General features: G+C 43.6%; 1 protein-coding gene across 1 annotated transcript in view; it reads right to left on the bottom strand.

Moving 5' to 3' along the window:
* GABBR2 (gamma-aminobutyric acid type B receptor subunit 2) overlaps window positions 1–15,120 on the bottom strand; it is an 858,895-nt gene that overhangs the window by 626,095 nt on the left and 217,680 nt on the right. Inside the window, exon 2 of the mRNA XM_044294545.1 lies at window positions 10,234–10,371. Coding sequence (XP_044150480.1) covers window positions 10,234–10,371 — 138 coding nt within the window. The remainder of the gene's footprint in view (window positions 1–10,233; window positions 10,372–15,120) is intronic.

Raw genomic sequence — 15,120 nt, 5'->3', positions numbered from 1 at the left:
ACTGGAAAACATAGGTTTTAATGCAACACTATCTATTGTGCAGACTCAAGTCAATCTACTTATAGACTGTCAACATTAAATGTCCTCATCAAAATCCAAACATTTTAAACCAATGGGGTATTGACTGCTAGAGCATTGCGACTAGATTATTTGCAAACACAAACCTTGTATACCTAAAAAATCTAATATTTTCCTGAAGTAGCTCATGTTGCACTTCCCATTGTGGACCAAAACTTTCTCAGCAGTGCAAATCAGGTGAAACAGGCCAAAATATTTCCATACTCAGGTTAAAGTAATGTTAAAGTAGTAGTGGGTATTAGAGAGAAGCCATAAAGTCCCTTTAATTATGGTTTCCTTCTTCTGATCGCTGGAGTTTCTAGCCATGATACTGGTGTGAGCAAAGCAGATTTTAGCAGCCCTTGGTTTTAAAATGATTTTAATGAAGACATCGACATTGAAATGCCCCAGCAATAACGTAGATACCACTGAAAGCTCTTTGCACATAGAGATGATAGTACATTCATTCAATAGATTTCCTGGTTGTTTGCTTTTTGAAGATAAGCTGATCTCTGCTCATAAACCGCGCTGAGTAAAGGTTTGGTGCTCATTTAAGGATCTCAGACAATACAGTAATTTTTACACAAATGTTAAAAAATAATATTCTTTATAAAAATGCTAACAATTTTTTTTAACTTTTGAATCATAATTTTTTTAAGATGGTATGTTAATAAAAACAATAAAAAAATAATTTTGTGCAGCAAATCATTTTCTACACCCTTGTAATCTAAGTTCATAATGTGTGTGCCTATCAGCATAAGCAGACTAGCACAGGCACTCAGTACACTTGGAATAGTCTATCAGGTTAAACCACGGGTTGGGAGAAGATGTGGCTGAAGGGAAGAGGCATGAGTAAATTAAAAAGAAATGATCAATCCTGTTGACTCAGATTTAACTTTAAAAAGATGCCCATAAGGCATGTACCTATGGTAATCAACATTCAAAGCATGCAAAGTATTCTGTATACTTACATAAGTGTTAGGGCTCATTCAGACAGCCGTATGTTGTTCTCCGCATCTGATCCACAATTTTGCGGATTAGATATGGACCCATTCACTTCTATGGGGCCCTTTTTTCCTCTCCACAACTCCGCTAAACAAATAAAACATGTCCTATACTTGTCAGTGAAAATCAGGACGTGGCGCCATTGAAGTCTATGGGTCCACAAAAATGCGGAATGCAATCATTCACTTATATACAGCTTGAACAATTTCTCTAATACACAGTTACTAGAGCAGGATAGCAGCAGGGACTTAACCTTCAAGATGGGGAAATTTTCCTTTTTTATTTATTTTCATTTTTTACTCTCAGCCTTCCCAAAGCCATAACCTTTTTATTTATCCATTCACATAGCTGTTTGAGGGCTTGTTTATTGCAGGATAAGTTATATTTTCTAACTGCACCATTTACAGTTGCATAAAACATAGTGGGAAGAGGGAAAAAATTTCAAACGGGGTGGGCAAGGTTTTATGGGTTTTGTTTTTAAGGCATTCCCACAGGGTTTGTTTTTTTTGCGGACATGCTGAACTTTAAGTAGATCAGCTGTTTCTGCTGTGACCACATCCCGAGATAGACTATTGCAGATTCACAGCTCTTTTGGTAAAGAAGTCTTGTTGCCTTTGGAGACTGAACCTTTTTTTTCACCAGTATTTTACGGGGTTACATGGAACAACATCTCACATATTTCTGGACTGGCCATTTATATACTTATGCAAGTTAACAATGATGGTGTTTTCTCACAGCTAAGATCCTCCATATCTGTTTGCCTTCAAAAGGTATGCGGTCATGTTAATTGACTATGTATGTAAAGTATAATTAGCAGTAATTCTACTAAATTACCAATTCAGTTGTGTTAAATTAATAAAGTGTGTGAGCATCGTGAAATCACCATTGATCAGACTTAGTACTATTGTTCATTAGTGCATATACATGTGCAGCCTACAGCCATTTATCTAAAATAGGGATGATACTGTATACCCTATATTTCCTGTGCCTCATCGATAATTCCAACCCATAAATAGGAATTTGGGGTCAAGTTCGGGTCCCGAACCCAAACTTTGACCTGAAGTTTGGCTGACCCCTGTGAACCCGAACTTCCAGGAGTTTGCTCATCCCTACCCATGAACTGTCATGGAAGACTGATAGAATATTGCCACATTCTGTTTCTTCATGCTATTAGCTATAATTTATTCTGCCACAGTTCTTCTACTATTTACGAAAGTGTACTATTTACGAAAATGTTTATCAGATATACTGAAAATGTGGCTTATGACAATGAAAGTGGTTGAGATAAGGGAAGGTAGTAGCATATCTATATCTAATAAAGGCGTGTACGTGGTGTCCGTGCGTGTGTGCCGATTTTGTTAAGTGTGCATGCGCGGCGCACAAACCAATCAGCACACACAGCAGAGACCGCCCAAAGCACCGCGCCGCCGGCCAATAAAAACACGGCGCATCATATGCAGCCCGGACAGCCGACAGCAGTGCGGCCGTCCAATCAAAGTCGCCGCCCGGACCGCCCACAATTGCGCCAGCCAATAAACACATGGCGCACCACACCACACGCTGTACGGACCGCCCACAGCATGGAGCCGTCCAGCACACACTCCACACACACAGCAGGGTGCGTGTGTGCCGATTATATACCATCGGATCGGCGTTTTCTCCTATCCGATGGTATATTTTTACTTAAAGCGTCCCCATCACCATAGGAACGCCTCTATGTTAGAATATACCATCGGATTTGAGTTAGATGTGAAAACTCATATCCGACAGTATATTCTAACATGCTTCAAGTTAGAATATACTAAGAACTGTGTACATAACTGCCCCCAGCTGCCTGGCAGCACCCGATCTCTTACAGGGGGCTGTGATCCGCACAATTAACCCCTCAGGAGCCCCCTCTCTTCCCAGTATTAAATTCATTGGTGGCCAGTGCGGCCCCCCCCCCCTCCCTCGCCAGTATTAAATTCATTGGTGGCCAGTGCGGCCCCCCCCCTCCCTCCCCAGTATTAAATTCATTTGTGGCCAGTGCGGTCCCCTCCTCTGAATTAAATGTATTGGTGGCCAGTGTGGCCCCCCCTCTCCCTCCCTAATTAAAATCACCCCCCCCCATCATTGGTGGCAAGTGCGGCCTCCCCTCTCCCCCCCAATTAAAATCACCCCCCCATCATTTGTGGCAGCGGAGAGTTCCGATCGGAGTCCCGCACTGGCCACCAATGAATTTAATACTGGGGAGGAGAGGGGAGGGGGGGGTGCACTGGCCACCAATGAATTTAATACTGTGGGGGGGGGGGCGCACTGGCCACCAATGAATTTAATACTGGGGAGGGGGGGCCGCACTGACCACCAATGAATTTAATACCGGGGGGCCGCACTGGCCACCAATGAATTTAATACTGGGGAGGGGGGGCCGCACTGGCCACCAATGAATTTAATACTGGGGAGGAGGAGGGGGGGCAGCACACTGGCCACCAATGCTTTTAATACTGGGGAGGGGGGGCGCACTGGTCACCAATGCTTTTAATACTTGGGGGCACACTGGCCACCACTGAATTTAATACTGGGGAGGGTAGGGGGGCACCGCACTGGCCACCAATGAATTTAATACTGAGATGGGGGGGGCTGCACTGGCCACCAATGAATTCAATACTGGGGAAAGAGGGAGGCCGCACTGGCCACCAATGCTTTTAATACTGGGGAGGAGGGGGGGGCAGCGCACTGGCCACCAATGCTTTTAATACTGGGGAGGGCGCACTGGCCACCAATGCTTTTAATACTGGGGAGGGAGGGGGGGCGCACTGGCCACCAATGCTTTTAATACTGGGGAGGGAGTGGGGGCACACTGGCCACCAATGCTTTTAATACTGGGGAGGGGGGGCGCACTGGCCACCAATGCTTTTAATACTGGGGCGGGAGGGAGGGAGGTCCGCACTGGCCACCAATGCTTTTAATACTGGGGAGGAAGGGAGGGGGGGCGCACTGGCCACCAATGCTTTTAATACTGGGGAGGGAGGGAGGGGGGGCGTACTGGCCACCAATGCTTTTAATACTGGGGAGGGAGGGGGGCGCACTGGCCACCAATGCTTTTAATAAGGGAAGGAGGGGGGCCGCACTGGCCACCAATGCTTTTAATACTGGGGAGGGGGGGCGTACTGGCCACCAATGCTTTTAATACTGGGGAGGGAGGGGCGGCCGCACTGGCCACCAATGCTTTTAATATTGGGGAGGGAGGGGGGGGCCGCACTGGCCACCGATGCTTTTAATACTGGGGAGGGAGGGAGGGGGTCCGCACTGGCCACCAATGCTTTTAATACTGGGGAGGGAGGTGGGTCTGGCCCCCTGCTGCCTGGCAGCACCCGATCAGGGGGCTGAGATCCGCACAATTAACCATGCAGATGCGGCACCTGAGGGGTTAATTGTGCGGATCACAGCCCCCTGTAATAGATCGGGTGCTGCCAGGCAGCAGTTATGTACACAGCTCTTAGTACAGGTCCTTCTCAAAAAATTAGCATATTGTGATAAAGTTCATTATTTTCTGTAATGTACTGATAAACATTAGACTTTCATATATTTTAGATTCATTACACACCAACTGAAGTAGTTCAAGCCTTTTATTGTTTTAATATTGATGATTTTGGCATACAGCTCATGAAAACCCAAAATTCCTATCTCAAAAAATTAGCATATCATGAAAAGGTTCTCTAAACGAGCTATTAACCTAATCATCTGAATCAACTAATTAACTCTAAACACCTGCAAAAGATTCCTGAGGCTTTTAAAAACTCCCAGCCTGGTTCATTACTCAAAACCGCAATCATGGGTAAGACTGCCGACCTGACTGCTGTCCAGAAGGCCATCATTGTCACACTCAGGCAAGAGGGTAAGACACAGAAAGAAATTTCTGAACGAATAGGCTGTTCCCAGAGTGCTGTATCAAGGCACCTCAGTGGGAAGTCTGTGGGAAGGAAAAAGTGTGGCAGAAAACGCTGCACAACGAGAAGAGGTGACCGGACCCTGAGGAAGATTGTGGAGAAGGACCGATTCCAGACCTTGGGGGACCTGCGGAAGCAGTGGACTGAGTCTGGAGTAGAAACATCCAGAGCCACCGTGTACAGGCGTGTGCAGGAAATGGGCTACAGGTGCCGCATTCCCCAGGTCAAACCACTTTTGAACCAGAAACAGTGGCAGAAGCGCCTGACCTGGGCTACAGAGAAGCAGCACTGGACTGTTGCTCAGTGGCCCAAAGTACTTTTTTCGAATGAAAGCAAATTTTGCATGTCATTCGGAAATCAAGGTGCCAGAGTCTGGAGGAAGACTGGGGAGAGGGAAATGCCAAAATGCCTGAAGTCCAGTGTCAAGTACCCACAGTCAGTGATGGTCTGGGGTGCCATGTCAGCTGCTGGTGTTGGTCCACTGTGTTTTATCAAGGGCAGGGTCAATGCAGCTAGCTATCAGGAGATTTTGGAGCACTTCATGCTTCCATCTGCTGAAAAGCTTTATGGAGATGAAGATTTCATTTTTCAGCCAAACCACTGGTAAATGGTTTACTGACCATGGTATTACTGTGCTCAATTGGCCTGCCAATTCTCCTGACCTGAACCCCATAGAGAATCTGTGGGATATTGGGAAGAGAAAGTTGAGAGATGCAAGACCCAACACTCTGGATGAGCTTAAGGCCGCAATCGAAGCATCCTGGGCCTCCATAACACAGCAGTGCCACAGGCTGATTGCCTCCATGCCACGCCGCAATGAAGCAGTCATTTCTGCAAAAGGATTCCCGACCAAGTATTGAGTGCATAACTGAACATAATTATTTGAAGGTTGACTTTTTTTTATATTAAAAACACTTTTCTTTTATTGTTGGGATGAAATATGCTAATTTTGTGAGATAGGAAATTTGGGTTTTCATGAGCTGTATGCCAAAATCATCAATATTAAAACAATAAAAGGCTTGGAACTAATTCAGTTGGTGTGTAATGAATCTAAAATATATGAAAGTCTAATGTTTATCAGTACATTACAGAAAATAATGAACTTTATCACAATATGCTAATTTTTTGAGAAGGACCTGTATATTCTAGCTTGAAGTGTCCCCATCACCATGGGAACGCCTATGTGTTAGAATATACTGTCGGATCTGAGTTTTCACGATAGTGAAAACTCAGATCTGAAAAAGCTGTTATGCAGACGGATCCGCACTGAAGGGATACCATTGTTTGCATTTATAGGTGCGGATCCGTCCCTAGCGCAGGTGTGAAAGTAGCCTAAAATAGGGACTCCTGACTTTACAGTGAAAGTCAATGGGGGACGGATCCGTTTACAATTGCATAACAGTGCATCATCCACAGATCCCCCATAACAGTGCCATCCTTTTTTTTCACCAGTATTTTACGGGGTTGCATGGAACAACATCTCACATATTTCTGGACTGGCCATTTATATACTTATGCAAGTTAACAATGATGGTGTTTTCTCACAGCTAAGATCCTCCATATCTGTTTGCCTTCAAAAGGTATGCGGTCATGTTAATTGACTATGTATGTAAAGTATAATTAGCAGTAATTCTACTAATTAACCATGCAGATGCGGCACCTGAGGGGTTAATTGTGCGGATCACAGCCCCCTGTAATAGATCGGGTGCTGCCAGGCAGCAGTTATGTACACAGCTCTTAGTATATTCTAGCTTGAAGTGTCCCCATCACCATGGGAACGCCTCTGTGTTAGAATATACTGTCGGATCTGAGTTTTCACGATAGTGAAAACTCAGATCTGAAAAAGCTGTTATGCAGACGGATCCGCACTGAAGGGATACCATTGTTTGCATTTATAGGTGCGGATCCGTCCCTAGCGCAGGTGTGAAAGTAGCCTAAAATAGGGACTCCTGACTTTACATTGAAAGTCAATGGGGGACGGATCCGTTTACAATTGCATAACAGTGCATCATCCACAGATCCCCCATAACAGTGCCATCCACAGGTCCCCCAATAACAGTGCCATCCACAGATCCTCCCATAACAGTGTCATCCATAGATTCCCCGATAACAGTGCCATCCACAGATCCCCCATAACAGTACCATTCACAGATACCCCCATAACAGTGTGCATCCACAGATCCCCCATAACAGTGCCATCCACAGATCCCCCCATAACAGTACCATTCACGATGCCCCCATAACAGTACCATTCACGATGCCCCCATAACAGTGCCATCCACAGAACCCCCATAACAGTGTCATCCACAGATCCCCCATGACAGTGCCATCCACAGATCCCCATAACAGTGTGCCATCCACAGATCCCCATAACAGTGTCATCCAAAGATCCTCCCATAACAGTGCCATCCACAGACCCCCCCATAACAGTGCCATCCACAGATCCCCCCATAACAGTGGCATCCACAGAGACCCCTATAACAGTGCCATCCACAGATCCCCCCATAACAGTGTGCTATCCACAGATACCCTCCATAACAGTGCCATCCACAGATCCCCCATAACAGTGTCATCCACAGATCCCCCCCATAAAAGTGTCATCCACAGATCCCAATCACAGTGCCAGCACTACTGTTCTAGCGCCCGTTATTGTAACAGGCTTAATGTCGAGTTAGGACATAAAGTTCTTGACCTTCCTTGTTTTTAACATGGCTTTATTGCAGGGGGAGAGTAGGTGTACTTTGACCACACATTTACATGGGAGGATGTGTGATTTTTATCTATACAGAGTGAGAGCATTTTTTTTTTTTCGTGGTGATCTGTAATTTTTAGTGATACCATTGAGGTTTGTATGACATTTTGATCACTTTTTGATCAACTTTTTGTGGGAGAAGTAGCCACCAAAAAACTGTGAATTGGAAAATGTTTATTTTATCATTGGCCATATGGAATCTTCTAGCGATGGGACCCACACCTATAAGACAATGGGGGCATATCCTAGTGATATGTCACCATTGTCTATCATGAGACAACCCCTTTAAGCACAGATGACATTGTGAGCTCAGCCATTAGACATACAAGCAAGCCATTTTAGGGATTTGTAGGGACAGTGTAGTGATTGTGAAGAAGATATAATTAGTTAAGTAGATTAAATTACTAGATAGAAAGTCAGGTGTTATCATTAGCATAGGGGCAGTTAGTGTACTATGTGTCTATAGCCAGGGTTGAAGCTGTTGACTACATAAGACAGGAGGCTTTTAATGTTCTTTTTTTGTCCAAAAACCTGTTGCAAAGTTTCTATAGTTCATAAGTTCCTTTCCAAGCATTACCAGCAGCATATATTTTGACACATACACTGCACCATTTTTCATTCCAAAAATCTTTTGCAAAGCTTCTACAGTTTTTATTTTTTATTTTAGTGCGTCAATAACAGAGTATAGCTTGGCCGTAGTCAGGGAATGTCCATGGTACTTTTTTGGGCTGCAATTGGCCTGCCATTGTTTTTTCCAATACCACCATGTGTTTAAACACTTGCAGGCATTTTACCCCAAAAAGGGACAATTTTGAAATGTTTTTATATTTTGTCACTATTTTTATGCTGCCCTAACAGCTCCAGCACATGCCAACTCTCCCCACCCCTCTTACCACTGATTGACTTTTTTTTCTTCAAGTAAAATCAGTAGCAGCTGAGAGTGGAGAGCCAGGAGCTTATCGTCATGTCCTGGAGATATTCAAAACAAGGTTTTCGCAAAACAGCAGGGTCAATGAAAGAAAGTAACACAGCTATTGGCTAAAGGGATCTATCACTAGTTTATGCTGCCCTTAGTTAGGATGCCATAAAACTGGCAACAGAGAGATAATTTGAAATAAAAATTAAAAAAAGAAAGACAAGAGAGAAAAAATTGTCCTAGTAGACCTCACGGTATCATAAACCAATGTACAGGCCAATTGAAGCACTTTCAATTTTGATAGAATCGATTTGATTCTGAATCAAATTTTCTGAACGATCCATTAGGATCCGAACTGAAAAGTATTTCAAGAAACTTTCTCACTATATACACTGGGGGAGATTTCCTACCCTTGTCTAAGATTTAGACAGTCTCAAAACAGATTTTAACAGCCTAAAGATGCACCAGATTTATCACAGTGGTGATGATGGATAATTAATTTGATGTATTTTAAGACTGCCTAGTTAGTTGACTAAAGGCCTTCTTTCATGGGCTAAGGGTTGGGGTAATTATAGGGGTTAAGTGTTTATACAAGCTGTTACCACGTCCCCGTCCCTCACCACTGTCCCACTCTCCTGAGTGGGTATGGATGCTACATGGATCTTACTTGGCCCTAGTTTACCCCGGGTGCTCTCTTCAGCCACCTGCATTGGGTTTGACTCCCATCGCTCCATGTGCCTCTCCTTCAAAGTCTGTCCCAGAGAGCACATGCTGACTCTTGGCCTCTTAAAAGGACCAGAACACGCACTTCCAAGTTGTTCTCTAGCCTATGACTGGCTGTCCCTAAGTATATAAGGCAGCTTCCCTAGTGGGGGAGTGCCTGAACTTTAGGTTCCTAGTCTTTAGTTAACCAGAGAAGGAGTGTTATTCTGTGTGACTACTGTGTACTGAACTTCTGTCTGAAAACTAATTCTCCACTGACGGCCCTGACCATACCCTGTTTCTGTGCCCTCCCTGACCGAGGAGTGTCTCCTGACTTCAAATATTGCCTAAACTCTCGGTACATCACATAGGTGTTTCTGACCTGAGACTATCTCAAGAATTAGCAGTCTGGTAGCTCCCCTGCAGCGAAGACCAGATCCCTGTATAGGAGTTAAAGGGTAAAAACCATGCCTCCTTGTCGGACAAACCCCAAACAGTGAGTGAAACACAGCAAATATGTACTCTAGTTTTTTTGGTGCAGTTTACAACATAATTCTAACACATTTCGATTAGTAAATCTCCATCATTGTTCTCTATCTACATGTGTATACATTATGACAGCACCAACCAGACTGAATTTTGCTTGCTTAAGTTGTATAATATATATTTTTTTAATTGTTACTCTAAATTTTAGTCTACATTATAACAATGCTTTCATAAGTACATTCTTCTAAACCCTGTATATGGCTGGTGTCAGACGTAGTCTTTTATAGACGTTTTGTGCATTTTGCAGCCAATAAAAGGCCAACCCCATACAGGAACTAACAAACAAGTAATATTATGCAAAAAACAAGTACACAGACTTCTCTTACCTGAACCAAGTTCCATCCTTTTAGAGACTCTGCTATAATTGATGTTACTGAAGGACATACTCCACCAAAAACCATCAGGTGATTAGGTCCATACTTTATCGCATCATAAAATGACTTTAATCCTCTTGCATTGTCGCACTAAGAAAAATATAGATAACATAATGAGTTACACAAAGCAGAAGTGTCTATTTTTTTAAATCTTGTCCATTATAAGTAGGGAACAATAGCTTTAAGGCCTATAATGCAGGACCTTTTAACAATTCTGTCATTTTGAGTTCACTTCAGTGAGGAAGTCACATACAACTACCATATACAACAAGTATATCTATAACATCTACTAATCATCAAAAAACAAACAGAAGTGTTAATACATTGTTGACTTTAACCAGACTCTTATGATACAATTCTTACGGCAGTTAGGGCTAGCCTGTAACAAGAATAAATAGCAGGAAAAAGAGATTAATTAAGATTGTATAATGTTAAAAAGTTTGGGATAGGCTAAAATAACCATACACATGACAAAACTAGGGCAAAAGTTTTGGGATGGGCGATGGTAGGTTTTTGTATTCCAACTGCCAAGTTGGAAAATTTGAGCCATTGTGGACAAATCGGCCACTCATTTGCCAGTGTGTTCAATGACCAGAAAGTATTTATTAAATGGATGGCACTGTTATGGGAAGATCTTTGGATGACACTGTTATGGGGATCTGTGGATGACACACTGTTATGGGGATCTGTGGATGGCACTGTCATGGGGGATCTGTGGATGACACTGTTATGGGGGTTCTGTGGATGGCACTGTTATGGGGGCATCGTGAATGGTACTGTTATGGGGGCATCGTGAATGGTACTGGCTGGCAAGTTTAGTCTAACATATTGCTGGTGGGCTCAGTTGTATAAACTTCCCCATGGACAGCTGATCAAATACTTATTGACTGCCATACATTGTCTTATGTCTATGGTAGGCTTTTGCAACAATTTGCAGTATGTCCTGCTAATAGCTATAGAAATAAGCAGATTGCGACCTTGCAATAAGTGATGTTGTAAGTGTTACTTGATTTTTGCTGGCAATCTGGACAAACAAAGACAATGCAAAGTTGTCCCTCTCTTGTCGCAGAACCAACTAGAGGTTGTCCTTTAGGATTAAATTTAATATATGGCTAAGAGTTAGTTAAAAAGGAAAAATTAAGAATTGCTCACTAACTGCTGGACTCTGCTGCTCTCCACTTCCTTGTCCTGGCTGGACAAGCATAAAATGCCTGGAGATGCCTGCTCAGCCAATCACTGGCCACAGTGGTGATACACCTGTTCAGCTTGAAACAGGCAGTGGATAGCAGTGGGGACCAGTAAGTGGCAGGAGATCAGTAAGAGTGAGCATTTATTTAATTTATTTTTTATTTACTCTAAGACATATATCAAAAATACTGTCCCACTAGACAACTGCCTAAGTCTTCAGCACAGGTACCCATTGATTCAAATGTGTCTGTTCACATATCAATATTTTTTTACAGACCTGAGACATGCACTACTTTGATCCGTTATGTAGTCCAAACATGCCCATTGAAGACCATGGGTCCATAAAAATCATGGACAAAACACTGATGGGATCCATGTTGTGTCCGTGTCACATCCGTTTTTTACTGAAGACTGATGTTTCATCCAAAGTCGATTAGCTCATCCCTAATTAGGACTATGGAGTCACTAGTTGGGTTAATTTTACGAGAAGGGGTAGAGGTAAAAGTACCAGGAAGACTAGTATTTACTAGTAATGCCCTAGTAAGCATGCCTGTTTGGCTGAGATTAGGGACTCAAGTCCAGGGCCAGCAACACTGCAGCAGGGCATTGCCAGGAGGCTGACTGCAGTAGGAAGGATGGGAAGAGGAGTACAGCAAAGTTCAGACAGATGTTGGTGGTAGGGGACTCCATTATTAGGCGGATAGACAGGGTCATCTTTCACTGAGACAACAATATGTTATCTTCCGGGTGCTCGGTTTTGGCTTATTGCGGATCAGATAGACAGATTGCTGGTTGGGTCTCGGGAATACTCGGCATATATGGTACACATTGGCGCCAAAGAAAAAGTCAGGGGGAGGTGGCTTCTTTATCTACTACAGGTTCTACAGTAGGGATGAGCTGCATCTTAATGGACTGGGGAAAAATGGTTAGATGGCTGGAGGATCTTTTAAACTAGAATCTGGGAGGGTGGCTCGGTCAAACCAATAAGGGAGTAGACAGAGAGTTGGATATAGGAGGGGACAGTGGGGATTTAGTGGGGGCAGGGGTTAGTGAGGAAAGTAGGAGGGTGACTGGGTATAACTGTACTCCAAAGAAACAAAGCTGCTGGTAACATGAACCTGTTACAAACCAACAATATAAAACAAGATATAAAAAAAATTCCAAATATTCACTGAATGTGGGGAATTAAATAGTACCTTAAGATGTATGTTTACAAATGCCAGAAGTCTAGCTAGCAAAATAGGGATGCTGAAGTCTATAGTACAAGAGGAACACATAGAATAGTATAGTTGGGGTGGCTGAGACATGGCTAGACTCTACTCATGATTGGGCTGTCAATAATCAGGGTTTTACACTCTTTAAGAAAGACGGGGCCAACAGAAAAGGCGGAAGGGACTGTGCCAGTATCTGAGAAGTGATATAAAGGTGAGTATGAAAGAGGCAATTGTGGATGAAGATGTTGAGGATGTTAAAACCTTATTGGTGGAATTACAAAGAGAAATAAACTCAGAAAACATAATACTTGGTGTAATCTATAGACCCCCTAAAATCACAGAGGAGATAGAAGTTCAGCTGTATAACCAAATAGAGCTATTGACTGTGATCATGGTTCTGCCTCAACTTCCTAGGGGATAAAATTCCTCAGCTTGCTGCAGGAACACTTTATCGGCCAGTTTGTAGACGCTCCCACCTGGAGCGATGCATTATTGGATCTGGTAATTTCTAAAGATGCAAATTAGAGATGAGTGAACCACTTGAGATTCAGTTTGCTTCAGGTTTGGCAAATTTTTCTAAAAGTTAGGTTTGAGCCCAAATCGATTTAGACCAAACCAAATTTGCATAAAAACACTGGTATATTATATCCTCTAGACTAACTTGTTATTTATTTTCATTTATTTTTTATGAATTCTTTCGTTACTCCCTGACCCCCAAGCTCTCAAACTCAATGACAACAATAGTAAATTATGTGTGATTGACACTGACATACATAGCTATGGGTAAACGCATGTTGCCCACCATGTGAAAGTACAAGATAGGGATGGCTTTTTGGGAGAAATAATGGTGGCATCTTCCAGCGAGGCTGAGCGAAAGACATCAGCTCCCGAAAGGCAGAAGTCTTGACTAAATGGTACGGCAGCTGCACCCCCAGAAAATTGTCCAGGTAGGAATTCAGCTTTCACACTAGCCAGTTGCTGGGTGTGCACAGTTGTTTCCTGGCCACACATTCTGTTATCAATGCCTGATGATGGAGCAGAGGAGATGTCTGAGCAGAAAAAGCAGAAAGGGATGATAACGATGCTCTGCATTTGCCCCGACTGCCACTGTCACTGCCCCCAACACCAATACCATGGATATAAGTACTGCCACCACCAACACAGCTATGCCTGGGGTCTGCAACCTCCTCTTCAACCTCCTCTTCAGGGCAGGACAAACGCTGAGTACTCTCACACAAGTCGTCAATAGGGAGACTCTCTTGACTATCTGCCGTAGGGTGTGGTGAGGTTTTCTTGTCACTTAGGAAAAATGAGGGCGCCCCACTATAAAGGGGCAGTGAAGACTGAGAGGACTTCACTGAAAGCCTTCTCAGGCTCCACTGCAATCCCTGGCTCCATGGCATGAAGTCAGACTCAGAAGTCACCTCCACATCACCCTGCTGTGATTGAGAGGAGGAATGAGCAATCCAATCCACAATCTCATCCTCTTTCTCCTTAACTATAATGTTGCACATTTCTGAAGCCAGGGACAACTGCGGCCTACTGCTACTACTTCTGGTCGGATAGCTGGTGCTGCTACTACCTACTTCTGGCTCTACTCTTTTGTTTGGAACCCTTCCGTAGCCCCTGACGTTTTTGGTCCTAAGTATGGAACGGTTTGCAAATCTGCTTTTTGGAAATAAAAGACAGGATAGTGCAATACGATGTCCTCCCTTTCCACAACCACACTGACGACACTACTACTGACTGTTGACTTTGGAAATATTGTGCCACTATCAATGCCACTAATAGATTTGTAGCCAATGTATTTTGGTCATTAAAATATTCAGATTAAAAAAAATGCTCCAGTGTAAAACAAACTACTATGCAATTTTTTACCCCCACTTACCCCCACCACACCAACACTGGAAGTGACTGAAGACAGAAATACTGTATTTTTTACCCCATAAGACACATTTTTTCACCAAAAGTAGGGGGAAAATGTCCCTGTGTCTTATGGGGCGAATACTAATGAGCTTTTCCATTATGGAAGAGCTCATTAGTACCGGAGGACCAGGAAGCGGTGAAGGCTCTGTACTCCTCGCTTCCTGGTCCACCAGCTGTCGGCTGTACAGTGGCTGAGCACAGCGTGAGGGCGCACAAGTTCACAGCACAGCCGACAGCAGGAGGAAGAATATTGCGGGCGGTGAGGAGCGGCGGCGTCCAGGAGCAGGAGAGGTTAGTTTTTATTTTATTTTCTAAAACTTGGGGCTGATCTGAGGCCATGGGGGTGATGAGAGGAATAATGGATTATAATGGGTTGATGAGAGGCATCATGGATGATAATGGGGTTAATGAAAGGCATCATGGATGATAACGGGGGTGATGAGAGGCATCATGGATGATAACGGGGGTGATGAGAGGCATCATGGAAGATTATGGGGGTGATAAATGGCAT

This window comes from Bufo gargarizans, chromosome 5 (genome assembly GCF_014858855.1).
Source record: "Bufo gargarizans isolate SCDJY-AF-19 chromosome 5, ASM1485885v1, whole genome shotgun sequence".
In the NCBI taxonomy this organism is placed as follows: Eukaryota; Metazoa; Chordata; class Amphibia; order Anura; family Bufonidae; genus Bufo; species Bufo gargarizans.
The sequence above is the reverse complement of the archived record's forward strand: the minus strand, read 5'-3'. Positions and strand labels throughout refer to the sequence as shown.